Source organism: Orbicella faveolata, unplaced genomic scaffold (genome assembly GCF_042242905.1).
Source record: "Orbicella faveolata isolate gen_17 unplaced genomic scaffold, um_ofav_v1 contig_27, whole genome shotgun sequence".
NCBI lineage: Eukaryota > Metazoa > Cnidaria > Anthozoa > Scleractinia > Merulinidae > Orbicella > Orbicella faveolata.
In genome coordinates, this window is record NW_028301555.1 from 8,396,008 (window position 1) to 8,422,749 (window position 26,742).

General features: G+C 39.5%; 2 protein-coding genes and 1 long non-coding RNA gene across 3 annotated transcripts; all 3 read right to left on the reverse strand.

Moving 5' to 3' along the window:
- Positions 1-4,244: 4,244 nt before the first annotated feature.
- LOC149107463 (uncharacterized) lies at positions 4,245-6,730 on the reverse strand. Its single transcript, XR_016209519.1, has 4 exons — positions 6,582-6,730; positions 5,962-5,992; positions 5,091-5,260; positions 4,245-4,446 (listed from the first exon to the last, which is right to left on the reverse strand). It is a non-coding gene; the product is annotated as an uncharacterized LOC149107463 (long non-coding RNA).
- An 838-nt stretch (positions 6,731-7,568) lies between these two features.
- LOC110039812 (uncharacterized) lies at positions 7,569-11,206 on the reverse strand. The gene is made up of 6 exons (XM_020744955.2): positions 11,080-11,206; positions 10,579-10,639; positions 10,269-10,305; positions 9,240-9,380; positions 8,758-8,898; positions 7,569-7,658 (listed from the first exon to the last, which is right to left on the reverse strand). The coding sequence occupies exons 2-6, from the start codon at positions 10,630-10,632 to the stop codon at positions 7,648-7,650; spliced, it is 384 nt and encodes a 127-aa protein (XP_020600614.1). The 5' UTR covers positions 10,633-10,639; positions 11,080-11,206; the 3' UTR covers positions 7,569-7,647.
- Positions 11,207-12,713: 1,507 nt separating this feature from the next.
- On the reverse strand, positions 12,714-23,382 carry LOC110039824 (chelonianin-like). The gene is made up of 4 exons (XM_089296979.1): positions 23,185-23,382; positions 22,782-22,821; positions 21,926-22,066; positions 12,714-12,917 (listed from the first exon to the last, which is right to left on the reverse strand). The coding sequence occupies exons 1-4, from the start codon at positions 23,233-23,235 to the stop codon at positions 12,904-12,906; spliced, it is 246 nt and encodes an 81-aa protein (XP_089153105.1). The 5' UTR covers positions 23,236-23,382; the 3' UTR covers positions 12,714-12,903.
- Positions 23,383-26,742: the final 3,360 nt, after the last annotated feature.

Here is a 26,742-nt window from a genome sequence, read left to right on the forward strand (position 1 = left end):
TGTGGGAAGGGAGAGTGAGTGAAAATCTTTGTTCAAGAGCAGTCTGGCTTTTAGGTCATATGTCTTCAGAGTCACCATTTCCTCGCGCCAGGCCCCGCCGGCTAAGAGGGACAGGCTTTCTGCTCATATAACCAATACAACGCAACTGGAAGTAGGAATACTGCAATGGGTGTGAGTGGTGTGGATAGCGGTTAGCTTCAAAAATGTTCTATGGTGAGGGATTTTTCTTTTGCTTACATTTTTTTCAGTACGGCTGAAAAGAATTCAAAAGAACTAATTCCCTACCCCGCTCCCCTAGGGGCATACTAAACGGATGGCTCTTGAATCCAAATACTAAATTGCCATTTAACGTAAGTAGTTTAAGTTACAATTCCTTTTGACAGCTATAGATTAACAAATTAACTACGTATACCGTATTTACGGATGTTAGATGTTGTATTATTTACGATACTAATTAGCAATTCTTCCCAAAATACAGTTTACAGTTATTTTGTTCTAACAAGTTAATAATTAACGTAAGCATCTAATTTTCCTTTGGATGCTGTGGTCAAGAGGATTACGTCGCCAGTCGTATTTTCATTGCTTGTTCCTTCAAGATCGAGGTACTGAGTTGCCATGTTTGTGTACATTGCTTGCAAAACATTTCGAACGTTAAAATTTCGGACGTTTTTGTTTTTTCAGACGTTTAACTTTTCATCTCATTGCAGACAAATTTCGGACAAAAATTTCGGACACTGTGATGAAATACTGTATTGCAAATATTCCGGACGCTTAAAAATTTTGGGCGGTTTTATTTTCCGACACTTTCTTTTGTCCGAAATTAATATCGTCGGAAATTTTTGCAAATAATGTATTCTGATTTTGTTCCTTTTTCACGTCGCCTTGCCAAACAGGCGCATATTTCGTTGAAACAAACTTTGAAACCCTAGTTGTGACAAATTGCGAAGAAACAATTTGTCCGGCAAGGTTGAAAAGTTGGATAAAATGCTTTTAGGGCCAGGAACTTTATTAAACTGCTTCAAAACAACTCGCAATACGATGTCAAATAACTATCGGCTTAATTTAGTGTTTTCGAACTTTGTTATCGAAGACAGTCTTCACCAATTAATGCCATTAGTGCTGACCCTGAAATTAATTAGTTTGACCATTATAGTCGTTGATATATGTCTTTACAGGGGACCTTTTAGGTGCTAATTTCTATTAATGATAATTGTTAGTTATGTAAACCAGGCAAAGTTAAGTCATTCAAAGTGTTATTTTCTTGTTCGAGTGTAGAACTTGTTAACGAAATTGATTTCTCCATCATTAGTTGAATATTGTTCAAAGGTGCTAGTTCATAACTTTGTTATTTTGTTGTTGTTTGTTTAATAATCGTCGGGCGTCTGTAAAATTCATTTCCTTTACAGGGAAACTCAATTTTTTTCTTCATCATATAAGAAGTTGTAAAGCAACCCTTATTTTCCATTCATGTTCATGTAAGTATAACTTTCTATCGCAGCTTATTCCTGAGCCTTCGGCCTTGTTGTAGAGTTTTGGCGGCAATTTGTTGACAGCGGCGCCACAAGCAGCTGCTACAAGTTTGGCGCGAGGATGTCCGAGTTAGTCCCTCCTAAAATGGCCGCCAGTTCCTTCCAAGAAGAAGAAAATGTACTTTCATTTCATTTTTAATAATACTCTTTCCTGTAGGTGATGTCTTACAAATGGAAGATTTTCTCGCTACTTTTTTTGGAGCTTCAGTGGCTTGTGTCGCCTGAGGCATTGAAAAACTATGGTAAGTTAAATTATTAAATAACACAGTAAACATCTGATTTTAAGGCTGCTTTTTTTTTACAACTTGAAGAGTTTAGCACTAGTAAGTCATTCTTAAGAAACAGTATTGGATTATTTGAGACGAAGCAGCAGTTTCAAAGCCGAACATTATGGTACCGACATTTGTGTCGGGAAAGGGGTTATTTCGACAAAATTGTTGGATCACCGTAAGCTTATTGAGTTGTTTATCGTTAGTCAGTTAAGTGGTCCTTCGACACACTCCGATATAAAAACAAAAATTAGGAAATCACTATTTGACAAAGACGTCAAAATATTCAATCCTTCCTGACAAGATAAAATAAAATATTTGAAAATCGGACTTTGGGAAATTGTCCTCCAAACATGAAAGTAAAAATTCGTCTTCTTAAACAATAACTGTATAATTGTATTGTGCAAAAAAATTTTAGCGGTCTCCACTCCCTACCCTACCAAGTCTCCGTTTGCGCTGGCATCCAGTTCTCGCGATTCTACTGATCCGCGTGCTGTTCAACGATCGCATCTCAAACTCATTAATAATTCATCAAGTTAAAACAAAGAAAATCGTAACTGTGAAGGAGATTTGTACACCCGGCCTTAATTAGCATAGATGTTAACGATTTTACCTCTCCGTGTTTTTGTTTCATTTGAGAAGATATATCAAACACTCGAAACAGTGTCTCATTGGCTATCCAAATACCTCGAATTTCGGCAAAAATACTCCGCTGCGCGTCGTATTTTCAACTCTCTTCTCGGTGTTTGGATATCCCTATGAAACACCGTCTCTCGTGTTTGATATATTACATTAAGACACGAGAAAACAGCGTAGTCCGTATTACAAAATTCGAACCACTAAAGGAATCAATAAAAATTCTCCTCAGTTCCGTCGCGGACCAGTTTAGCCAGTGCTTTTGCTATTTCGTCCAGCACACCAAGCTCCTGCTTTGTGTCCAGTGGCCTTAAAATGCAGCCTTCCTTGTACGGCGGCATGCCCGTTATTCCATTGTGAAGAGGGACTTATTTGTCTGACGAAGATCCCACCGGTCACCATGCCGAGGGCTTCTTGACATTCTACAAATACGACGTTAACGTTTGGCTTCCTTTCACAAAATGATGTCAATCAATGGCTTCAAGTTGATCTGCGTAGCAAGCACATTGTAACACGAGTAGCAACTCAAGGAAGGAATAGGTATTCAAACCAGTGGGTAACCAAGTACAAACTGCACTACAGTAACGATGGAATAAACTTCCCGTACTACAGAGAACAAGGACAAACTACAGACAAGGTAAGGTATACTGAATGAATCAAACTATAGGTACTTGGTAACGTTAGTGTCACGCCATATTGCTGGACCCGCGTCACGCTAGAGTCATGTCATGTTAAAGGTGCTTACAGGAATGATTACCAAAACCAGTGGGTAACTATGTACAAGATGCAGTAAATTTGTAAACAACACTCGAGTACGGTCTGAATTTGTCTTTTCACTTGAAACGTGTGAAACGGGAAAAAATAAAGAATTAATAAATACATGGTAGGGTAAAAGGTAAAGTCTGTATACGAGCCAAGTGGCCCATCAGGCCGGAGCTTATCCCGGTTTCCGTAGCATGAAGCGACTAGGAGTATTTCTACTCCCCCCTGGATGGGATGCTAGTCCATCGCAGGGTTACCCCCAGCATTAAGTTCGCCCGTAGAGAGGCACTGTGAGGGTAAAGTTTCTTGCCCAAGTACACAACACAATGTCCCCGGCCCAGAGGCCCGTTTCTCGAAAGCCCCGAAACTTTTCGGGCCCGTAAAGCCATTTTTAGTTCATCTGTATCTAAAACGGAGAAGTGTATACGCCTGAAACGTCTTGTATGAAAGGAACCTCTGTTCATAATAAGAATATGTGAATAAAACAGCTCTGTAATCGTAAGGCTGAAGACTTTGCTGTGGCTTTCCGGGTGCGAAAACTTTTCGGGACCTTCGAGAAACGGGCCCCAGGGCTCGAATTCGGACCGCTCGATCCGGAGACGAGCGCACTAACCATTAGGCCACTGCACCTCCCATTAAGTCCACAAAATGGGGGGAGGGTTGGGGGGCGCTTATTCGAGGGGGGCGCTAATTCGAGGATTTACGGTAGACCCTTACAAAAGACCAATCTGGGTGTGTTCACGCTTTATGTGAACCCCCTAAATACCAATCTAAAACACACGCATAAGTTAGAGTTAAGTTACCTTGGCGGCATAAATGTCATCGAATGCTTTCATCTAAGAAGAGATGTTAAAGATTTCATTCCAGATCTATTTAAACCTTCGACACAGTATGACTGCGAATTGTTAGTTTCTTTTATTTCTGTCAAATGCAACCCTAAAAGATACCTTGGTGCGCAGAAACCACTTTCTGTTCTGAACACCTTGAGTGAGACTAAAATCTTCAATTTTCCCCAGGTTAGGGCTTCAGTTAAAATGACACCAACATATTTGTAACATACACTTTTTTTTTATTTCATTCATTTTAAACTCTCGTGTGTGCCTATAAAATTACATGATAAATTTACACATGTAATTAATGTTAAATGTTACAAGCTAAAGTTTTGTAGCGCTATCCATTTTCATGCCAGTACATGACTTGGCTTCAATCAACGGCAGTGAAACTGTTCAGTTACTAAACACAACGGGAGTCTGAAACAAAAGAAAGGACAAAGTTTATTAAGAAAGCCACTGTAATTCCTGTAGTTTCATTTTAGCTTACAGTCCAAGTGGGTGTTAAGGAGCTAGGTAACGGCTTACGCATCTTGAAAACTTTAGCCTAAATTTTTTACGTTCGTTGTTTGAAATCGGTGTCAATAATAATAATAATAACAATAATAATAATAATATAATAATAATAATAACCTTATTTTAAAAGTGTCAAACGTACTTAGCACTATTAAATGTGCTAACTGGGGACACTCATCCTTGTCTCTTTATGGTTTATTATTATCTCTTTGATGTTTTTCCATCTTAGTAAGCTATTATTTTCAGGTTTCCTGCAATCAATTCTATGCGTGGCCAAAATAACTCAGAATACTCTGACCGAGCTCTCTTAGGTGATTAAAATTTTCTTATTGATTAGCTTTTCGTCAGTACAGACTGATGTTGCATAGTGTTATCTGACTTCTAGCCTCCGATGTATTTTCATTTTCCGTCTCTTATTCACTTCCTCACCCCAACCCCTCTCCCTCTCAGGACCACTTTGCTAAACGGGAGACAAAAGAGAAAAGAATGTTTATTCCATCGCGCTAATTGTTTATCCCAAATAAAAAGTTGCCCTCCCTGCCGAATACCTGCTAACTTTTGGTTTAACATCTCTGCTACTTTCGTCCCATTCCGGCATCCGGGCAACAGATAGCAAAGCGATCAGCTGGGTGAACGACGCATGTGAATCTTTCTGGACATTCCTGTCCCCCGCGCCCGCAGTAGATATTTGGAAGCGCGTCTTTGCACGGCTTAATGCCTAAAAGAGAGAGGTGCCACACCAGAGATAAACTAAATCATTAAATAAAATAAGTAACATAAATAACTTAATTATATGTCAAGTGTATTTAGCGGTGTTCAGCTAATTGGGGACACGGTAAACATGTAAATAACCAAATATTGCAAATAGAACATTAATTATTAAAACATGCCAACTGGTGGGAGGCCATTTGCACAACGCGGTGGTGGATTTGAGCCGCGGGAATACGGAGGTAAAATCCAGATAGCGGTAGGGAGGAGGATCTGAACTAGGGACCCCCAGATTTCAAATCCAGCGCCCTAAACCAGTTCACCATGCTCCTCCCTATGAAGGTCATTATTAGTCCATTTACTATCTTTGAGAGATATTGTTTGTTGGGAAAAAAAGGCCTCAGTCTCGTTTTCAGCCACTCTCTCCTCATAGTCAAGCGCATGGCCTTTATGGCTGGCCTAGTTTTTTCAAGTTTGTGGTTTGAAATTCATGTCAATCTTTCCAAATCCTCGTTCTCTTTCTTTCAGCCTATGCCCATATTGCTCATTATCTGTTTTATTTTTGATCAAGATCAATTCAATGCCAGTGATAATAAACCAATGTTGACCATTATCATTACAACATTGGTCATGCACTCGGCCTGTCGGTGCAATGTTGATTTTCTTCATTATCAATTCAAGGAAAAGCTAAGATTGTTAGTATTTACTCACCGTCGCCTGGTCGTGCAGAGCATTTAGGAACCTGCAAAAATCATTTTGAAAATCAAAAAAAAAAAACATATCTCGAACAAACACACAAAACTGCAACTAGATTTTTGTGAAACTATTTTCTGTAGAAAGTATTTGAAGGGGTTTCCCTTCATATAGAAGGGTAAAGCTTCTGACCTCGGGGTAGAGCCCCCTGGGATAAAACTTTGTTGAGAAATCCCCAGGGGTTCATACAGAAGGGTAAGGGTTTGGACCTCGGGGTAGAGCCCCCTGGGGTTTATACAGCAGCTCATGGTAGAACCCTCTCGTATAAAACTTTCTTGAGATATCCCCTGGGGTTCGTCGTTCGTAGTTCGTACCAATCATGCCCATTTCACCCAAACTGCTTTTTCCTTTTAGCTCTTATTATTACTTTTCAACTTTAGCTAACCATCATTTAATGCTTCGTGTAATTTTGATGTATTTAAGTTTTACTGGGTATTATTATTCAAGACAAACTGTTATTCAAGTCTGCTTTTTGTTCGAAGGTTATTTTGAACTGCGCAACAACAAGTGAGGTAGGGTGTGTGACGTGGCCCCTTAAATAAAATGAATTTTGTATCTAAGTATTTTTGGGTACTTACATTGCTCAGCAAAAAGCACAGCAGTAAAACCATCAATGTTGCATTCATGGTGTACGACTTCAACGCGTTATCTGTAAAACGGGAATTTGTATTGCTGGCGAGTTGATCAAAGAAACTTAGTGTTGTAGCGTCACTTTGAGAAAGTGAAATTAAACACTGTTTGCTTTGCGCTAATCAACTGTTAGCTTCTTCGTCATGCGTCATGACGTTTGACGTTTCAACTTTAAAATGAGAAAGTTCTCTTGATTCAGCTTAAAAAAACTGCCAATCTTATTGCAAGTGAAGTTTGCTATACATAATGATGATTAACTTGCTCTCGGATTACTTAATTCAATGCTAAAAAAATATTCAAACTCAGAAAAACGGGTCTAAGACCGGAATCCAAGCTTCTGGGTAATTTTCTGCATTGAATTGTTGAAGGGATTAAACCCTGAACTATTTTAGTCTTATCTTTAACTCAGAACTCTGGGTTTAATTGTGACGAGGAACTGAACAACATTTTTTTTTTCAAAATGACGCAACTATTATCCTACCTGACGAGAGCGATCGAAGAGCGAGTTGCCGGATGCGGTCGACCCATTTTTGGCGCCATATTAAAAGCTTGAAGACACAAAATGTTTCATATTTTTCACTTTTGATGTGGTTTTGGGATAAGAAATTCCTCTTTGTGAATATTCAATGCCGTCTCCCGTAAGAAGAGTTGCCCGACTTCAACGCCTTTCCTGCTAACATGCATTTGACGTCAGGACAGCACAGTTTTTCCTGCCTGCTGAATACTGATTGGTTCATTCAAATTTTAGGCACACCGGCCGTTTGCAAGGACGTATTTTGTCACTAACTTTATTTATAACCATTCCAAGAGTTGGAGAGCGAGAGAAGACGTACTCTACTATGTGCTCTCGTTACTTGGCAGTTTTGATGTATCATGCTTGGAAATTTGATTTCCCGTATTGTTATTAGGAAGCACATAAAACAAAGTGAGCTGTATTATTTTGCCACTATTTTATTCTGTAATGCCTTTAATATTTGAGATTAACGCAGCTACTTGTCGTTTGCCCCAAGTCAGTCACTTGATGGCTGCAAAAAAAAAATCACACATGAAATTAACCTATTAATATTACTGCAGTTTTTCATTATTTGCACACTTTATCTCGATAATCACTTGTTGACCCTTCTGGAACAATTAGCACACGAACTAATTAATTAACTGTTATCAGCAGCTATTATCTATGGACAGAAAATGAGAAAATCAAGGTATCGACGAGCAACAATAATAATCATAATGAAAAGCTTAAATTTTAAGCATTAACGGACCAAACCATAGTATAACGTACTATAGTCTCGATTCTCTTTACAATATCATCGACTGATAGATAAAGCTAGAAAATTTAAGTTGAAAATCTCAAAATGCGACAAAAAAAAAAAAACTTTAAATAAAACAGTGCAAGTGAAGCAAATTTTTGATTGTGGAAACAGATAGCTTTTCAAGGAGCTACGTCACAGTTTGGACGTCTTGAAAAGTTTAGCCTAGATGTTTTGAATTCGCCGTTTGTGATTCATGTTAATCGTCTCCATCCTCAACCATCCTTGTTCCTTTATGGTTTATTGTGATCTCTTTGGTGTTTTTCTATCTTAGTAAACTACTATTTTCAGGTTTCCTTCAATTTAAAGGTAATTTTGTGCGTGGCCAAAATAACTCAAAATAACGTGACTGAGCTCCTTTAAGCCCTGGTCAAACGGTGCACGATTATAGATGATATTTGTAGCACGCGTTTCCATGCACTGTGCAAACACCGTTTGCACTGGTAATTAATAGTAAATTAATGCAAATGGCAGCATAAAAGAATTTACCCGTGTTCCACTCCATCTCTCTTCTCGAAAAGCTTAAGCGAAGAGGTTGGCGACCCACCCTCCCACCCAACGAGTAAGTCGGGCTTGATCTAGCTGTCCGCTTCTATTTTCGCCTGGTCTAGGACTTGCCCCACGCCAGAACGATTCCCCATAATTTATTACCATGTCATTAATAACAATACCCAGGGTAAAATATTATACTATGCATTCAGAAATCAGAACTTACTGAAATCCTTTGATATCAATCCCAACATAAATTCTTTATTTCGCACCACTTGAATTTGAAATTACACAATTCACGTGCACGTGGTTAACTTAATATTACCCGGTTGGCACGTGTGTCCACACCCATTGGAGCAGCACAGTTCGCCAGCTGGACAGTTGTTGCGTCCGGAACAAGCTTCAACGCAAGTGCCAATTGTCCCTGGTTTGAGCGGGGGACACTGTGGATTTACTACTGTCAGGCCTGCAATGCAAAGTATTGGAGTAATTCCCACTGGGAGCGACACAAGATATGTTTTGTATTTTCTGAGGATCCGTTTGTCTGGAGAAAACGGTGTTAAATACAATGTCGAATACGAAATAGCTCACAAAGCTGATCTCGAGTTTATTATAGTATTACTAAAAGCCATATTATTTCCATAAGCTACAAGCAATAGTTTGACTTATGCATTTTTGTTGCTTTTAGAATGATTTTGCGTACAGAATTTGATTGTTTCCTGCAAGATTTAATCACTAGTTTATCACCCATCACGAACTTGATATCGACCAATCATATTTAAGTTAAAGGGTTAACAACTGTATTACCTGGTTTTTTAACGCACGTGTATCCACATCCATTGAAGCAGCATATTTGACCTTTCGGGCAATCATTCAATTCCACGGAACAGCCAGCCTTTTTCCCGGCGTCACAGATGACTACCACTGGTCGCGGACAACCTGGGGAAGCTACGACAAAGGAAGCACTTAAATAAGAGCTATAATCTGACGCCTAAATGCACATTTACAATTCACCGAATATTTTTCTTCTGGGCGTGTTGTCGTCTTCGTTCAAATTCTCTGACATAACTTGACACTAATCCAGAGTTTTAACAAACTGTTTATTAATTTCGATTTCACAAAGGCCCACTCGTCGAGATCGCTCTTTAACTCACTCCACTGCGATTCGCTACGATACAAATTAAAAATGAACAGTGAATATAACGCTAAAAGGAAATCTGGCGATACAATGTCTTTCATCGACATTTGCTCATTTGTGGATCGTCCTCTGTAATTTATACTTCTTTCGTAATCTTCTCGATATTATAACAACCTCGACACAACTCCGCTCCACCACAATCCATCAAGTTCAAAATGTCCGTTCAATTTCCCTTTAGGCCGCCCCGCGAAGAAGTATGGGTATCTGGCAAGACCCATGTCCCTAGACTAGGGATCCGGCCGGCCTTAGCAAATAATTCTAGTAGGGCGATTACTCTATTACAAACTCTTGATAATAGGTAGCCTGAATTTGACATCCAAATTTTCCTCCAATTTGATCATTGCAATCCTGAAAGCCTGCTAAACTGCGAATTTCAAATCATTTCTCATCCCTGGTGAATCAGCCACTGAAATATATGACTTTATATATAGTGATTTTGGTTTCTTTATTTTTAATTAATAAATAGTGGTCACCCAACTAGTTAAGCTTCATAGTTATTTTGGGTGACCAGATGCTAAATGTATTTTTAATTAATATTGTATAATTAATTGCTTTTCTTTGGTTTGCAGTAGAAAGAAACCTTGTTGTTGTCGTTGATTTATTTTACTGGTATCAACATTGATCTTTGTGATAATCACCTCGATAATTCCTCAGAGAGGAACTCGCCACTTCATCCTACGGGAGGAAAAGTAAAAAAATTAGTTGGAATTCATTAAACTGAGTGAAAAAAATACGCTATAGCTGGGTTTCTTCTAAAGTGAACGAAAACCAAAATCACCGAAATTTGCTGTCAGATATTCTAATTCTAAAGCCTTTAAATATTGTTATAAAAGTGAATTGAAACTTTTTTTTTTATCATTTTCATAGAAAAAAAATGCAAAATTAAGAATATATAGAGTACTCTGTTAAAAGTAGGTTTTCCTGACTACGAATATGGTATATACTTACACTCCAAAGTGCACACGTAGACAGCAACGCCACAGTAAAGATTAGACACTTCATGACTCAACTGTGCAAGAAACCGAAAACATGAAATACAGATTTAGTCTCCGGCCACACTGATGCGTTTTCGTTTGGAAATCCATACTTTTTGATGAGTTTTCACCTATCTTGCAAACTAAAGCGACCAAAAACGCTGATGAAAACAGAGGCTTTTGAAAACGGTTTCTAAAGTAAACGCACCGTTTTGAAAACAGTCAGTCAGTCAGTCAGCGTTTTCCGGCGTGTTAGGCGGACGATAGGGGAAAACGCACCAAAAAGTATCCGTTTTCGAATGAATGAAAACGCGTCAGTGTGGGCCTATTGAAAAAAAAAAAACGCTAGTGTGGACGAACTTATTTTCCTTCGTTCTGATTGCGACGAAAATGGATACTTTCAAAAACGCGTTAGTGTGGTCGAAGCCTTAATGTGGATGAAAGGAACATTCTGAGGTCAGACCTTCTTACATACCTCACTGCCACCTTTGAAAAAAAAAATCGCAGCCAGGTTATGGGTTGATCAAGACGAGAGAACAACCTCGGAGCTCTTCGTGCTGAGTTTTAGGTTCAGGAGGAATATTAGCATGGCCTGAACTAATACAGCTGATCTTAAGATAGCTGTAACACTATCCGAAGGTTTTAGAAGACTGACGGTGACAACCCTTCTTAGATACACATCCAAATTGGTAAATTGATATTGGTTTACACAATCTTATATATGTTATACTAGTGACCGTTCAATTTTAATGAGATAGGGGAGGCTGGTGGGATTTAGGCGCAGGGGGTGGGGCATGTTAAAAAATAGGGCTTCAAGGAGGTAAACAAAAAATATGCTTTTTAAGGGGCTTCACTCCAACTAATTATTACTTAGTGTAAGTGGGGAAGTACCGCGGAGATTAAACTGCATTTTGGTCGAAACGTTGCAAAGAAACCCTGACAAAGAACATGGCGATTTGATCCGCTTTGCTCTGATTAGATACCTATTTAGGTAGTTCGATGCTTTGACCGACGCATTGCACTCACTAGCTTCGTTTGCGTAAATAGAAAATTATCCTCTTCAGTTCTAAATGCAGTGACTTCAAGACGACGGCGATAGCTATTTTCTTGACCAAAGAAAACCTTGGAAACGTAAATGGCATATTACTGAGCTGTGCGTTAACATAATGTGAACAAATCTGTAATCGTTTCTACCCACCATTGTTTGCCTTCAGTTAAGGGGGGTCTTTCTTAACTACAAATTGGTCATGACTTTGTTGCTAAGGAAGGTTTGTAACCGTCATATTTTGAAAACCGGACCTCCTAAGGATAAGTTTTTTTGCACAGGTTTGTTCCATTGAGGAGTCCTGAAAAGTTTCAAATGATGGCCATATTTGACCAGTCACGTGACCACAACAGAAAAAACTTAAAAGGATTCTAATACCGAAACTTTAAATTAGTGTCAACAGATTAAGAACATCCACGTGCTTAATGCTACGTATGGGTTTTATGAAACTCGCATTATGAGGTCATAAACACCCGTATTAACAGACTTTCTACAGTAGCTTTCCTTTTTTACGTGTTAACAGTAATTCCATACGTACGATTATATTTAACAAATAAAAATGCCTAAGCCGTGTATTACACTGTGATATAACACGACGGGCATTTGAGAACACTGACAAGGGAAATGTAGAAAACACGAGCCGCAGGCGAGTGTTTTCTACATTTCTCGAGTTTTCTTAAATGTCCGGAGTGTTTAATCACGGTGTAATACCCGGCTTAAGCTTCTTCATTTGCTTTATGATATAGAGGTAATGCGGCGAAAAACAATAAGACACGCTTTTTCTATGTTTTATATGCTGATTAAACATGGGTTTTTGACCAATCAAAGCGCGTGCAGGGTCCTATCTATATTATAAAGAAGGCTAAGGTATTTCTTATTCATAAGAAAAATCTGAACCCTTCTTTTCTTCGAAGTTTTAGGGATTTAAAATTTTAACGCGCGGTTTGGGACTGGCACTAGTTACGCACGCGAAATCTTTTTTTTTCAAAGCAAACTTTCCCTGATAATGATAAAATTCACCATTTAGCACTGCAAAACGACAGGAAGAACGACAGCTACACACAGAAAGTTATACAGTTAATTTTATTGATTTTTCACACAGATGAAACATAGTTTTACAGACACGATGATTTTTAATGTTGATTAAATACACCAAAATTCCGTGCCAATTGTTGTCAACTAATCCCTCTATTGATATTTATTACTAGCTTCAATATGAGGAGCTTTGATGTGCTCTTCCGGTAACCTGTCCCTTTAGGGTACTTCAACTGGAAAATAAAACGAGCAACCGAAAATAACTTTATTATTTAAGAGAAAACGTCATATACAGGCAAAAACTAACGATAGACAAATCCGACGTTTCGGCGACATCTTGGCGCCATTGTCAAGGGAAACTAATTAAATATGCGATTTCAAGAGTAACTAAGAGTTCAGAGTTTCTAATTTGCATAAGTTAGACAAAGACTTAAGCGCGAACTGAGTCTGATTGTACATTTAAACACGGTCGTAATTGTTTAATAAGTAACATCTCATTAATGAGACAATCAAACTTGTTGTGGCATTTTTTCAACACGCTAAAACAGTTGCGAAGGTCATCCGGAATCCTGCCTGCGTGTCTATTATCATAGTGATTGCGTACTGACGAGGTCTTGCTTCTATGTCCATCAACGCGTACGAACAGATTGCCACGGGTGTAACCGACATAACCAGCATCGCACTGGTCACACTTGAAGTTATACACAACGTATTGTTGATCAATGAGCTGAGGCTTAGGTTCGCTTGTCGGGAACTCCTGGCAATCTTGCGGCTCGTAAACACCGGTTGAACACTAGTCTGCAGCTTCACACTGAGATCTTTCAACTGTGTCTTCACGATATTAGCAGACTCCTGGTCTTTAAAGGGTATGACAACCCGAGTAGTGTTTTCTGTCGTAGATCTGGACCGTAATGAGGGCTGGTCAGCGACCTTTAAATTTAGGAAGGTTTTGACAGTGGAGTCAACAAGGTGCTTGGGATATTTCAGTTTAGAGAAAACAGACTTCAGTCGTTCGCACTCCTCAGTGAAGTAGGACCATGACGAAGACAGGCGATGTGCGCGATCGAGCATAGTTGTCAATAGTCCGCGCTTGAACCTATTATCGACATGACAGTGGTAATGGAGAAGCAGACCACTGTTTGTTGGCTTCACAAACACTTTAGTTTCAATACGAGGCGCTCTGTTTAGGAGTTGAGTACCGAGAAAGGGAAGCATTCCATCATTTTCGACCTCCATAGTGAAGTTGATGGCGGGGTGAGCGTGGTTGAGGGTGTTAAGAAAGTCCCTAGTTGTAGACAAATCGGGCATCACAGTGAATGTGTCGTCAACATATCGACGATAGTAAGGTGGCAGCTTGCCCTCGACATCTAATTTCTCTTCAATAGACGACATGAATACGTTGGCTAGCAAGGGCCCAAGGGGGGACCCCATCGCTACTCCGTCGATCTGTTCATACAGGGATCCATTAAATTGGAAAAGCTGCCCCTTGGTGGCCACACCCAAAAGATCAATAAGGTCTTGCTTTGAAATGTTCAAATCATACTCGGAATTAAACCAGTTGTTTCTAAAGGCTCTGTCTGCGAGAATCGTAATAGTTTCATCCAAAGGTACATTCGTGAACAAGGAGGACACATCATAGGACACCAGCAAGTCACCAAGTGTTATGTTGAGGTCTCGCGGTAGTTCGTTCACAAAATCGAAAATGTCCGTGACTGTGTACTGATTTAACGACAACGGTTTGAGCTTGTTGTCCAACCATTTCGCCAGAGCATAATTATACGTATTAGTCGCTGATAGGATTGGTCGCATGGCTAATTTCTCCTTGTCTGTTTTCGGCAACCCGTACAGGTGTGCCAGTCTAGAACCGGTCGGACGAAGAGACTGGGCCACAGCGTGAGGGAGGATCCTTGTGATGATAGATTGTACACGAGCCTCCTTTGCTAAAAGCGGATGATAGTGTCCACCATGCGACCAATCCTATCAGCGACTAATACGTATAATTATGCTCTGGCGAAATGGTTGGACAACAAGCTCAAACCGTTGTCGTTAAATCAGTACACAGTCACGGACATTTTCGATTTTGTGAACGAACTACCGCGAGACCTCAACATAACACTTGGTGACTTGCTGGTGTCCTATGATGTGTCCTCCTTGTTCACGAATGTACCTTTGGATGAAACTATTACGATTCTCGCAGACAGAGCCTTTAGAAACAACTGGTTTAATTCCGAGTATGATTTGAACATTTCAAAGCAAGACCTTATTGATCTTTTGGGTGTGGCCACCAAGGGGCAGCTTTTCCAATTTAATGGATCCCTGTATGAACAGATCGACGGAGTAGCGATGGGGTCCCCCCTTGGGCCCTTGCTAGCCAACGTATTCATGTCGTCTATTGAAGAGAAATTAGATGTCGAGGGCAAGCTGCCACCTTACTATCGTCGATATGTTGACGACACATTCACTGTGATGCCCGATTTGTCTACAACTAGGGACTTTCTTAACACCCTCAACCACGCTCACCCCGCCATCAACTTCACTATGGAGGTCGAAAATGATGGAATGCTTCCCTTTCTCGGTACTCAACTCCTAAACAGAGCGCCTCGTATTGAAACTAAAGTGTTTGTGAAGCCAACAAACAGTGGTCTGCTTCTCCATTACCACTGTCATGTCGATAATAGGTTCAAGCGCGGACTATTGACAACTATGCTCGATCGCGCACATCGCCTGTCTTCGTCATGGTCCTACTTCACTGAGGAGTGCGAACGACTGAAGTCTGTTTTCTCTAAACTGAAATATCCCAAGCACCTTGTTGACTCCACTGTCAAAACCTTCCTAAATTTAAAGGTCGCTGACCAGCCCTCATTACGGTCCAGATCTACGACAGAAAACACTACTCGGGTTGTCATACCCTTTAAAGACCAGGAGTCTGCTAATATCGTGAAGACACAGTTGAAAGATCTCAGTGTGAAGCTGCAGACTAGTGTTCAACCGGTGTTTACGAGCCGCAAGATTGCCAGGAGTTCCCGACAAGCGAACCTAAGCCTCAGCTCATTGATCAACAATACGTTGTGTATAACTTCAAGTGTGACCAGTGCGATGCTGGTTATGTCGGTTACACCCGTGGCAATCTGTTCGTACGCGTTGATGGACATAGAAGCAAGACCTCGTCAGTACGCAATCACTATGATAATAGACACGCAGGCAGGATTCCGGATGACCTTCGCAACTGTTTAGCGTGTTGAAAAAATGCCACAGCAAGTTTGATTGTCTCATTAATGAGATGTTACTCATTAAACAATTACGACCGTGTTTAAATGTACAATCAGACTCAGTTCGCGCTTAAGTCTTTGTCTAACTTATGCAAATTAGAAACTCTGAACTCTTAGTTACTCTTGAAATCGCATATTTAATTAGTTTCCCTTGACAATGGCGCCAAGATGTCGCCGAAACGTCGGATTTGTCTATCGTTAGTTTTTGCCTGTATATGTTTATCTAAATCATTGTTGATTAGAAAACGTCATGTTACCATATATAGGGGCCAAGGGAACACGAAAACACTATATACATGTTATTAAACTGATACAAGGTCCGTGCTGGGGAAATATTGGTCGAGTCCTTTTTTTCGTTGTAAAATTAATAAACGTGAAAAAGAAAAAAAAAGCGTGACCACTATTCTCCAATTTTGAAAAGTTAAATACAATGTTTATTATAACGGCTCTTTTAGGGGTATCGAATGGTATTTACGAGCATTTACGAGCATGCGAGCAGTACGTTTATTTTTGCGAGTACGAGCTGCAGTGATCACATTTTTCTTGCGAGCAGCGAGCGTTTTACAAAATATGGATGGCGAGCAGCGAGCACTTCGTAAATTTTCTGCTGGTTGGAATCTCTCTTTTATTAAAAGGAAACGTTGTTTTGCGCCAAGCAATCTGGCTGACGCCTTCAAAACAGGATACTTGATGGGCGAGAACGCGGTTCAACCAATCCCACCAGCTTACATCCAAATTACGTCACGTAGCTTCACGAGAGTAAGTGAGCTTCTAAAGCTTTCTAACCCGACGTTGAGAACACACTATGAGAAGAAGCTAAAAGCTACCAAACTTTGAAGAGTTGTAACATGGAAGGTTTTTTATAAGATTAAATTTGGAAATACAGTTAACAATAAAGATTAGCGAAAAAACTGAGCAACGACGTTTCGGTGTCATCCTGGCACCATTTTCAAGTTAAAAAATATTTGTGCGAAAAGTAAACTAATTTATACCAATGGTAGAGGTGCGAAATTGAATAAATTAAGATTAAGATAGCTGTTCAATGTTCATGTTCATTCCAATGAGGTGTCAAACATTGGTAATGAGATCGCATCTAACGGTAAGCTACCATTTGTCGGCATTGAAATATGCAAGAAGGGCTGCAAGCTGGTAACAAGTGTTTACCGTAAACCCACAAACACTGGTCTCCTGTTACACCACCAAAGTCATGTCGACAACCGCTATAAAAGATCTTTAGTTAAAACCATGTTAAACCGTGCTTACCGCTTGTCCTCAACATGGGAACTATTCTCAACAGAATGCGAACGCCTTAAACTGATCTTTTCTAACCTCAAGTACTCAGATTCTCTTGTGAACTCCACCATCACCCGTTTCGTTAATTCAGTGATGTCACCAGACACAAGATCGACGCCTCCAACAGAGAATATCTACCGCATTGTCCTGCCTTTTAAAGACCAGAAATCAGCGGACATATTAAAGAAACATCTCTCGGACTTGAGTAATAAACTTGATCACAAACTACAGCCGGTGTTCAGAAGCCGTAAAATTGGCGATGATCTCAAAGTACAAGAGCCAAAACCACCTTTGATCAATCAACAGTGCGTTGTTTATAACTATATATGTGATCTGTGTGATGCAGAATACGTCGGTTACACTAGCCGTCATCTTTACAAGCGCATTGAGGAACACCGATTTACCGCCATCGGAAAACACCTTCAAAATGAACACCGAGTTGATACAGTTGGTGACCTGACTAACAACTTTAAGATCCTAAAGAAATGTCAGGGAAAGTTCGATTGCTTGATCCACGAAATGTTGTGGATTCACAAGAAGAAACCGAGCCTTAACACACAGTCAGACTCCATCCGCGCAAAAGTATTTGTTTAGGTTTTGAACAGACACTGAACTCATTACCAGTGTTTGACACCTCATTGGAATGAACATGAACATTGAACAGCTATCTTAATCTTAATTTATTCAATTTCGCACCTCTACCGAAGGTTTTTTGGTTGTATAATTCTTAGGAAATGTAAAAAACGTGGCATTCAGTCTAACAGGCATTTTGAGTTTCGGTTTCGATGATCGGCAAACTGCCCGCTGACTGTCTGAAAAAGATTCAACACTATGAAGCTTCATTTGGAGGCTTCTAGGATCTAACCAATTGCAGCCATACAGATCTGACAGGTTCTGAAGGTCGAATGGTACTGAATAGCAATATTCTTTCGCAAAGAATTCTTACGCGCGTCAGTTTCAAATGAAGAAACTGGGGAAGCATGTTTTCAGAAACATTCATAGACTTCATAGCGCGTTTCCCCAACGTTTCTCAGTTTTGCCAAACGAGAATCGAGCACATTTTAACGAGAATCCGAGCATGCGAGCAGCTGCAAAAATTTTGCGAATACGAGTAAGGGAGCACTCATCCGATTGTTAGGAGTAATTCGAGCAAGGGCCAAATTTTGCGAGCACTTTTAAATTGAATGGGACCATTCGATACCGCATCTTTTATGCCCCCTTCTCTCGGGTGGTTTTCAATAATAATGACAACAAGAATGATTTAAGCCAACGGTCGAGCTCTGTTTACTAGAGCAGGAGCCATAATCGGGGACGGAGACCGTTAAGTCTTGGGATCCGCGCGCACCTATCATATGGGACAATTTTTCTATTTTTAGAACAAATTGCGCCATCCTGACGTCATATATCCGCGCGGATCCACGCACATGTCGGGGGCTCTCGCGTGGATGTTGTCACGTTGCGTGATCAAATGGTGAGAGTTGAGAGACCTTGAGGGATTATCTTGCGTATTTTTCACAGCGATGGCAGGGAATAAGGCAGGGAATACGAACCAGGGCGCCTATATGTAGTTTTATGCTCTGAGCCAACGGAAAAGGTGGGTTTTTCAGGGTCGAAAACAAGACTTCAATCTCGCGCTGGGAATGAATAATAAGATCTGGTCGCGCTAGTTGTAAGCTTACGCGTATGTTTTTGCGTTTGTTCTGACTTAAGAATATAGCAAGAAAACTCTCTACTCTGGTATCGAGTTAATTTGTGAGTTTCTCAGACAATGGTTAATCATAACCAAAACCTGTTTTGATGGTTTCTTATTGTTTCTGCTTGTTTGGTGAGCTTGCAAAAGTTTTTGAAAGGAAAGTCTGACGCATGCAATTAGCTCATTTGCATAGTGCAGCGCGTGCACTTTCAAGTCCGAGTCGGTGTTTTTAATTGTCAACAAATCTTGACAAAGATTTCTTTCGTTATCTTTTGTGCTGAGATGCTGCAACAAATTTCACGAACGCAAAAAATGCTACTAACATCATGTGGGTTTCTTCAACATAAACATAGTGAAGTTTTACACTACGAAAATGAAAATAAACAAGGAGTTTTGATAACTCGATCAACAAAATCGAAATCGTTATTCGAAGTTGATTAAAGAAAGCGTCAACGTAACTTTGTTGATTATTTCTGCTTTATTCACATATTTTCAGCTTAGCTTTTAGTATGTTCTCAAACATTTATCAATCTTAAACATATTAAAAAACCATAGAATTATTGTTTGAGTTCGATGTACGTTTTCACACGAAAGTGCGGCGCAAGTACAATTTGTCATGTTTACTGACTGTACAAAACAAGCATCGGCGGGCGCTCTCATTCATCGACAACAGAGAATTTGGTGGATTTTTACACGAATAAAACTGAGCAGTATCTACGGACGTTAAGTTATTGGGCCTTGATGAAACAGCAAGCGTTGCTTACAATTCAGGCGAAACTCAAACTGACCAAACTAGCAATTATTTTGTTTTACTTTTCAGTCGCGATAGACTGGCAAATTGCTCGCAAGCGTGTGGCAAGAGGAGCTAGGAAACTATGAAGTCCTAAAGCTCTGCTATATCTAAATATATCCAGCTAGTTTTTTTTGCTGTGTCATGGAAAAGCTGTTAATCTTCAACATATGTGAAATTTAAAGTGGAGTAATGTACAGTTCATGTAAAAGAAGCATCCGTCGGAACACAACTTGGTCAGCGATATATATAAGCTTGAAGCGGAACATACCTAAATTCGACACTGTCTTACTTCACTCAAACTGGAGCAGCTTACGACGAAAATAGTAAAGAAAAATTCCAACAGACGTAAACGCGTTGAGTTCTGGGCCAAAAACATGAAAAATTTCGGAATTTCGGACGCCATTTCTCCCGCGCGACATCCGCAAAAATCCTCGCAGCATGTACGCGCGTGTGCCGCAGGCGATGGCCCAATTTGTTCTAAAAATAGAATTATTGTCCCATATCATGGGGACAACCCCAATACTAGAAATAGCGCGCGCTTGCGGTCTCCGTCCCCGATTATGGCTCCTGGCTAGAGCAAATAAAATAAAAACAGCGCCCTGCTGGGATAATAATTTGGCCATGTGTCACGGCCGCTTTTGATTGATGATTTAATAAGTAATAATTAACTACATCATAATATTAATAAGAGGGTGGCAAAGGTGGGGTACCAATCACGCATCACGCTGAATTTTTCTCACTAATTACGCGTCACGTTAAAAGAAGTAAGTTCATCGCCAATTTTACTTTCTCGACCCTAAAAGTGTCGTTAAAAGAAGAACTTTGCCGATTCAACCACAAAAATGATTCAACAAATATGTGACTTCTCACGTGAAAACATTTCTTACGGTATCCGTTCGAACGGCTGAACACGCGGCAAGTTAACTAGCCTATTAACAGGCTCCCGGTGAGGGCGGAAAAAGAATCCGGCGGGGACGGAAAAAAAAAATCCGCGAATTGCGCTCCCCCTCGTCACAATTTCGCTCTCGACTCTCCCCGCTCACCCCAGACCACACTTGGCTAGCTCGCACTAAACCCATTGACCCAACCGGGAGCCTGTTCGCAGGCTACAAGTGAACGGATGAATAGCGATAGTCAATTTACTTGATCATGAGTTGATAACCACTGAATAAGGCGGGACTTAACCCCTAAAATTCTGTAAAAAAAAATTGAAGTTTTGTTTTATCGGAATTTGAATCTTAAGGTATTGAAATTTTATTTTGAGAATTTCTTTTACTGTAAGTCCAAAGCTCGTTTTCTCAAAACGAGTTATTTTTGCCTTTGAGAAAAGATATTTTGAGAAGGATTTGTCCAATTAAGCTGAAATTTTCAGGATTTGTTGTTCTGAGTAAGTTTTTTTTGTTTTAAGCATAGAAAATTTCCATCCAGTTCATTTTGTAGAAGTTTTGCATTGAAACGTATGCCAGATTTTCTGTATCAGATCTACCTGTTACCATTTCATGTGTTTTTAACTTTTCAAAAATCTCTAGGCTTAAAACAGCAAGCTATTTGTCATCTTTTAAAAAATGTAAAAATTATTCATTTTGATCAGTTCTTGTAGGAGTTATATTTTCTTTAGTAAGCCCTGGCATTCCCCAGCAGGTGGCAGATTTAATCAGCCGGTGCCAGGTTACAATATAGTTTTAGGGTACAACAATATTTTTTTCATAATCTTTGGTCCTTAAGCTTTCTAAAAATGTATACTTTACCACGGTTTGGAATTAAATCTTATCCACGAAAACGGTTTGAAAAAATGCTGTGTCCCACCTTAACTCGCTCTTGACCAATCATCATCGAGTTAACTGCTATTATAAAAAAACTGGAACATTGCATGGATAATGCAATTCGAGAGTTTTCATTGGCTTAGCCATCATTGGTTATGAGACAAATATCATGCTCTACAAATATGGTACTCAAACGCGTGAGTTCTTGGGGCGTTCCTATTTTTATGTTAGTTTTGTTTGCTATATTTTGGGGGCGTTTTTAATAAAAAACAATTATCCCACTTGCGCTTGTGAGATATGAGATGATTATAGCCCACTCGGAACTACGCGCCTCGTTGGTTATCTACCATCTCACATCCAACGCGCGCTCGTGGAATGATTGTCAAATAGCTTAGCTAATACAGTACTACTGATAAAAAATAACTATTACCTCGATTAACGCATGTGTGTCCGCAGCCGTTGAAGCAGCATATCTTACCATCTCTGCATTCCTTACCATCTCCACATCCTTCAACACAAAGTCCTATCCCCGGCTTGGGACATCCTGGCCTGAGACCAGGGTTAAAAGAGCCTGCATGACGAACACGTCAATCAGTCCTACTCAGCATGATTTTTAATGTTGACACTTGCAAAAGCGAAAAACGTCTCGTTTTCTAATGGTGTTGCCTTGCCTTTAGCAAATTAGTGCTTTTTAACCTTAGTAAAAGATAAATTTGAGTCGAGCAACTTTCAATTTGGAAATAATTTGGCGCATTCACAAAAACATGACTCAACACCAGTCGACAGCTTTTATAAGGCCGCCGCCACATTGATGTGGCTCTAGAAGTATCCATTTTCGTCTTAACGAAAACGACGTTTACGTCTATCGTTCACACTAAAACGCCCTTAAACGCTGATGGAAACAACAGTCGAGTACATGACGTCATTTTTCGTCATCGTTTTCAAAGCCTGCATTCTTACCTGTCCACTCTAAAAACGTATCGTTTTTAAAAGGCTGCTCTCAAGTTTTGAAACCGTTTTCATTTTCGTTTTCAGTCGTTTAGTGTAGACGATAGGCGAAAACGCATCAAAAAGTATGCGTTTTCATACGAAAACAAAAGGTTGCGACTGTGGCCATTTTTAACAAGTGTTAGAATCATTACGTAATTCAAATCTTTTCGTCCAGTTGGAAGCGTTTTTTGTTTTTTGTTTTTTTCCCTTTTAAAACCTGTGCTACGATCACGACCGTATGACAAAATTACGCAATTTAAATGCAAGAACAAATTTAAAGTCATTTTGATATTTACCTTGTCTTTTTTTTCTGAGGGCGGAGCCCGTTGCTTCATCCTGTAGAAGGTGAAATAAGAAAAAACCAGGTTGGACTTAACGAAATGTTATGAAAATAATAAAATTGTATCGTCCTTTTATGGGGTTTTTACTCAAAATATGCCAATAACGTTCAATTTCAGGGAGTGCCTCTTGCTATCTCGGCTGAAACAGTGAATAGAAACATTGCAGGTTCATCGTTTTTAGTCTCCAATTTTCCAAAAGCAATCCTGTTGTTCCTTTTTTCACTTTAACAAACTATTATTTAACGTTCCCGTTTGTTTGAAGGTTATTTTGGACAACGCAACGACAAATGAGGTAGGGCGCGCGACGTTGTCCCTTAAACATAATGAATTTTGTATCTAAGTATTTTTGGGTACTCACATTGCTTAGTATAAAGCAGAGCAGCAAAACCGTCAACAATTTTCCATTCATGGTTTACGACTTCAACACGTTATCTCAGTGTAAAATGAGGGTTCGTATTGCTGCACGCGGATCAAGGAAACGGGTCTCAAAGAAACTATGGTGTTGCAGCGTCGCAGTGAGAAAGATGAAATGCTCGGTTTGTTAGGATACAAAGTAAATTAAACGCAGTTTAGAGTGAATAATCTGTAGCTACAATTGGTTTGTTTGTCACTTGTCAAAGCAGTATGATTGCTCAGCTGTAAACAAACAAAAAATGAGAGAGTTCTCTTGATTCAGCTTTAAAAACTGCCAATCTAATTGTTCCAAGTAAAGTGGATTTTCATAGTTTGCCATACATGATGAGAAAATAGCTCCCTTTCGATAACTTTAATTTTCAATGCTGTAAAAATATTTTTAAAAAAAACGTATCCTAAGCAAACAGATCCTAGCTTCCCGGGACTAGACTTGCAGTGTTGAAGAATTAACTATTTTAGAATTGTAAACGTGTTTGTCCTGACATAATTAATCTAAGATAAACTTACTTTAATAATATCAGGGGATATCATGTAATATCCTACAAGGAAATGAAATTCATCTTATATGAGAAACCTAGCTAACACAAACTTGTATTTAGTACAGCAAGTTACGAATGGCGCAGTGCTCTCCGTGTGAAACTGTTCCTTAGGTGTCAAGTGTTGAAGAAAAGCACTTGTTTACGACACCGGCCTGTTAAACCCAAGTCATGCAAATTGCTTGGATTGCTCCAATAGGGCGTTCATATCAGCACGTTTTGATGAAGTGAATGTTAAGACGAGAGCTTAAACAATGACGACGGTGACCCCGAGGACAACGCCTAGTAAAAAATGAATTCCTATTTTACCTCCGAATTTTGCAATTATTGCGGAGCTCCGGCGGCCCAAAAGGCCGCTAAGCGGAGCCCCATACTCATAGAAACCCGTAAATCGCTTTCCTTACAATAAAATGGCTAGCGGTATTACTCGTGGGTGCATACGAACGACGACGACCACGACCACGACGACGATGTCGCACAACATGGCGGCCATACTCCAGTTAATAGGACATTATTTATTTTTTTTAATTTATTTAACTTCGCCTAACTAAAATACTTAACTTATATACAACAAAATTTATTAGGCAGAGAGATCACTTCAGCGTAGCCAATTGGACATGCGGAGATGCGTACATCTTTGATATTGATCGTTCATTTTATGGTCAATTGACACCTATCGAAACTAGGTATCCTCTGACCAGTATCACGTGACCAGGTTAACCGCTGACCAAGTACCGTACTGTAATTAGGACCGGGTTGTTCGGAACTGAGCCGGTCAACGCTAATCCTGGATTAAAGGTTAACCGAAGCATAAATTTTTCTTGTAATTACAATCAGTGGCTGATATCTCTTAACAAGTCTTCCAACTAAATAGGTTTTAATAATCCGCCACCAGCGATCAAGCTTGATTTCAAAAATTACGCTAAGGATTTTTATTGTGGCACATTGGACGCGGGGTGGAGTCGTGGTGTCTTCACGGTTAGTGCGCTCGACTCCGGAAATGATGATTTTTTTTTTCAACCAGATATTCCTTAAACCAACCGTATTTCGCCACCAAATTTACTAATAGCCATTCCAAGAGCCAGAGAGTGAGAGGTAATGTAATCTACTCTAATTTATGCACTCGTTACTTTGCAGTTTTAATGTGTCATGCTTGGACATTTGATTTCACATATTGTGAACAGGAAGCACGTAGAAAAAGTAAACTGTATCATTTTGCCTTGATTTTATTCTTTAATGTCTTTAATATATGAGGACAACATTTTATTAAGTGCCGCAAGTGGAGCTTTTTCATATTTATGATCAGCCACAAATTGTATTTGAAAATTAAGCAGCTCCTTGTTCTTTCCCCAAGTCAGTCACTAAATGGCTGCAAAACAAAAGCACATAAAATTAAACTCTCAAGTATATTGCAATTCAACATTATTTGCACACTTTATCTCGATTATCATTAGTTGACCCTTCTGGAACAGTTAGCACACAATTAATTAATTAATTATTATTCATGGCAACAAATGAAAAAATCAAGGCATCCGGCGACCAGCCACAACAATAATAACAATGAAAAGCTTAAAAACCAAAACAGATCAAACCATAGTTCTGGTCTCCATCCTTCCTATACTATCATCCATTACAATGTTTGAGAGGAAGTCACATCATCCTGGTCAAGTTGGAACTTGGAGATGTTGGAGAGAGGAAAATCAAAGAACCCGGAGAAAAGCGATTAAGAATAACTTTTTGACGAGTGCCTAATCATTTGCCTAAACTAAACTTTATATATATTGATACACCGCCAAATAATTAGATTAATCCAATATTCTTGAAATTCTGCCTTTTTTAGGCAAGGAATAGTTCTGCAATAACTGATAGTTATGATAGGAATAGTTCTGCAAAATTATTTCATGGAAAAAACTATAAAGCCTGTTTGCATTTTTGCCAGGGGCTAGTTATACGCAAAAGACCTGAGTTTTCCAGCCTTGCCGAAGAAATTTGATTTTGTTTGATTTTTGTGGACCTTTGCTTTTAACACTCAATGCTTTCAGTTTTTATGGCGACCGGCACTACAGACAGTGCGGCCCTATGCCCCACTGGGGGCTATAAGGAATGATGATAACTACAGACAGGTCAATGGTGTCCCAATGGGCAGCAAAATGGGCCCAAATTGCGCCTGTTTGTTTGTTGCAGTATTCACATCGATATCATGAGAATACCACAAAAGATAGCTCCAAAAACGTTTGGAAGTATCTCAAGTGCTTCTTTTCGCCGAATTTTTACTCGTAAACGATAGGAAAACGCTTAGCTAGATATTCCTTGCTGATTTCGAGTTAGTTTAAGACAGAGAAACGGCTTTTGCGTTTTAGTGGATGTTCATGAAATGGCGATAAATCGTAAAGTTCTGTATAAATAGTACGTCAGCACAGAAAAAATATTGAAGTCCCCAAACATTTTATGGCTTTTTTGAGAACTTTATTGATTGCTCTCACTTACTATCCATATCAAATAATGTGTATTTGGTTTTGCCCATTTCAGATATTTGCAAACAATTAAAGGCTACACACAACACTACGAAATATGCACCTTCACTAAGATAAAGCCACGGAGAGAAATAAATTTCTCAGTTCATTTTTGTCTGTTCATTTTTGCAGGGGGTTCCTCTAAGTTGAAGGGAATAAAATATGTTGAACTATTTTTTTGCCACAATAATTCACTCACCAAACCCAAAATTTGTGCCAAGTTTAAGCGAAATCGATGATTTAAGCTGTATCACCTCTTGCCTGGTTCTGTCTGGTTTTCTCATGGACACACTCTTAAGATAGTTTGACAGTTTCGCCAACGCATTTTGCGTTCACTGATGTCGTTTAGGAAAATAGAAAATTATCTCCTCAGTTTTGTATGCTGAGACTTCAAGACGACCGTGATAGCTATTTGCTTCACCAAATAACACCTTGGAATCGTAAATGGCACAT

What these genes read in the sequence shown, in the direction of transcription:
- LOC110039824 (XM_089296979.1), bottom strand. Translation starts at nt 23,235, where the DNA reads ATGAATGGAAAATTGTTGACGGTTTTGCTGCTCTGCTTTATACTAAGC. An exon ending in TCTGCTTTATACTAAGCAAT is followed by an intron (nt 22,822 to 23,184) that starts GTGAGTACCCAA and finishes CACCTTCTACAG; the next exon opens with GATGAAGCAACGGGCTCCGC. An exon ending in CCTCAGAAAAAAAAGACAAG is followed by an intron (nt 22,067 to 22,781) that starts GTAAATATCAAA and finishes TTCGTCATGCAG; the next exon opens with GCTCTTTTAACCCTGGTCTC.
- LOC110039812 (XM_020744955.2), bottom strand. Translation starts at nt 10,632, where the DNA reads ATGAAGTGTCTAATCTTTACTGTGGCGTTGCTGTCTACGTGTGCACTT. An exon ending in CTACGTGTGCACTTTGGAGT is followed by an intron (nt 10,306 to 10,578) that starts GTAAGTATATAC and finishes TTCCTCCCGTAG; the next exon opens with GATGAAGTGGCGAGTTCCTC. An exon ending in CACGTGCGTTAAAAAACCAG is followed by an intron (nt 8,899 to 9,239) that starts GTAATACAGTTG and finishes TTTGCATTGCAG; the next exon opens with GCCTGACAGTAGTAAATCCA.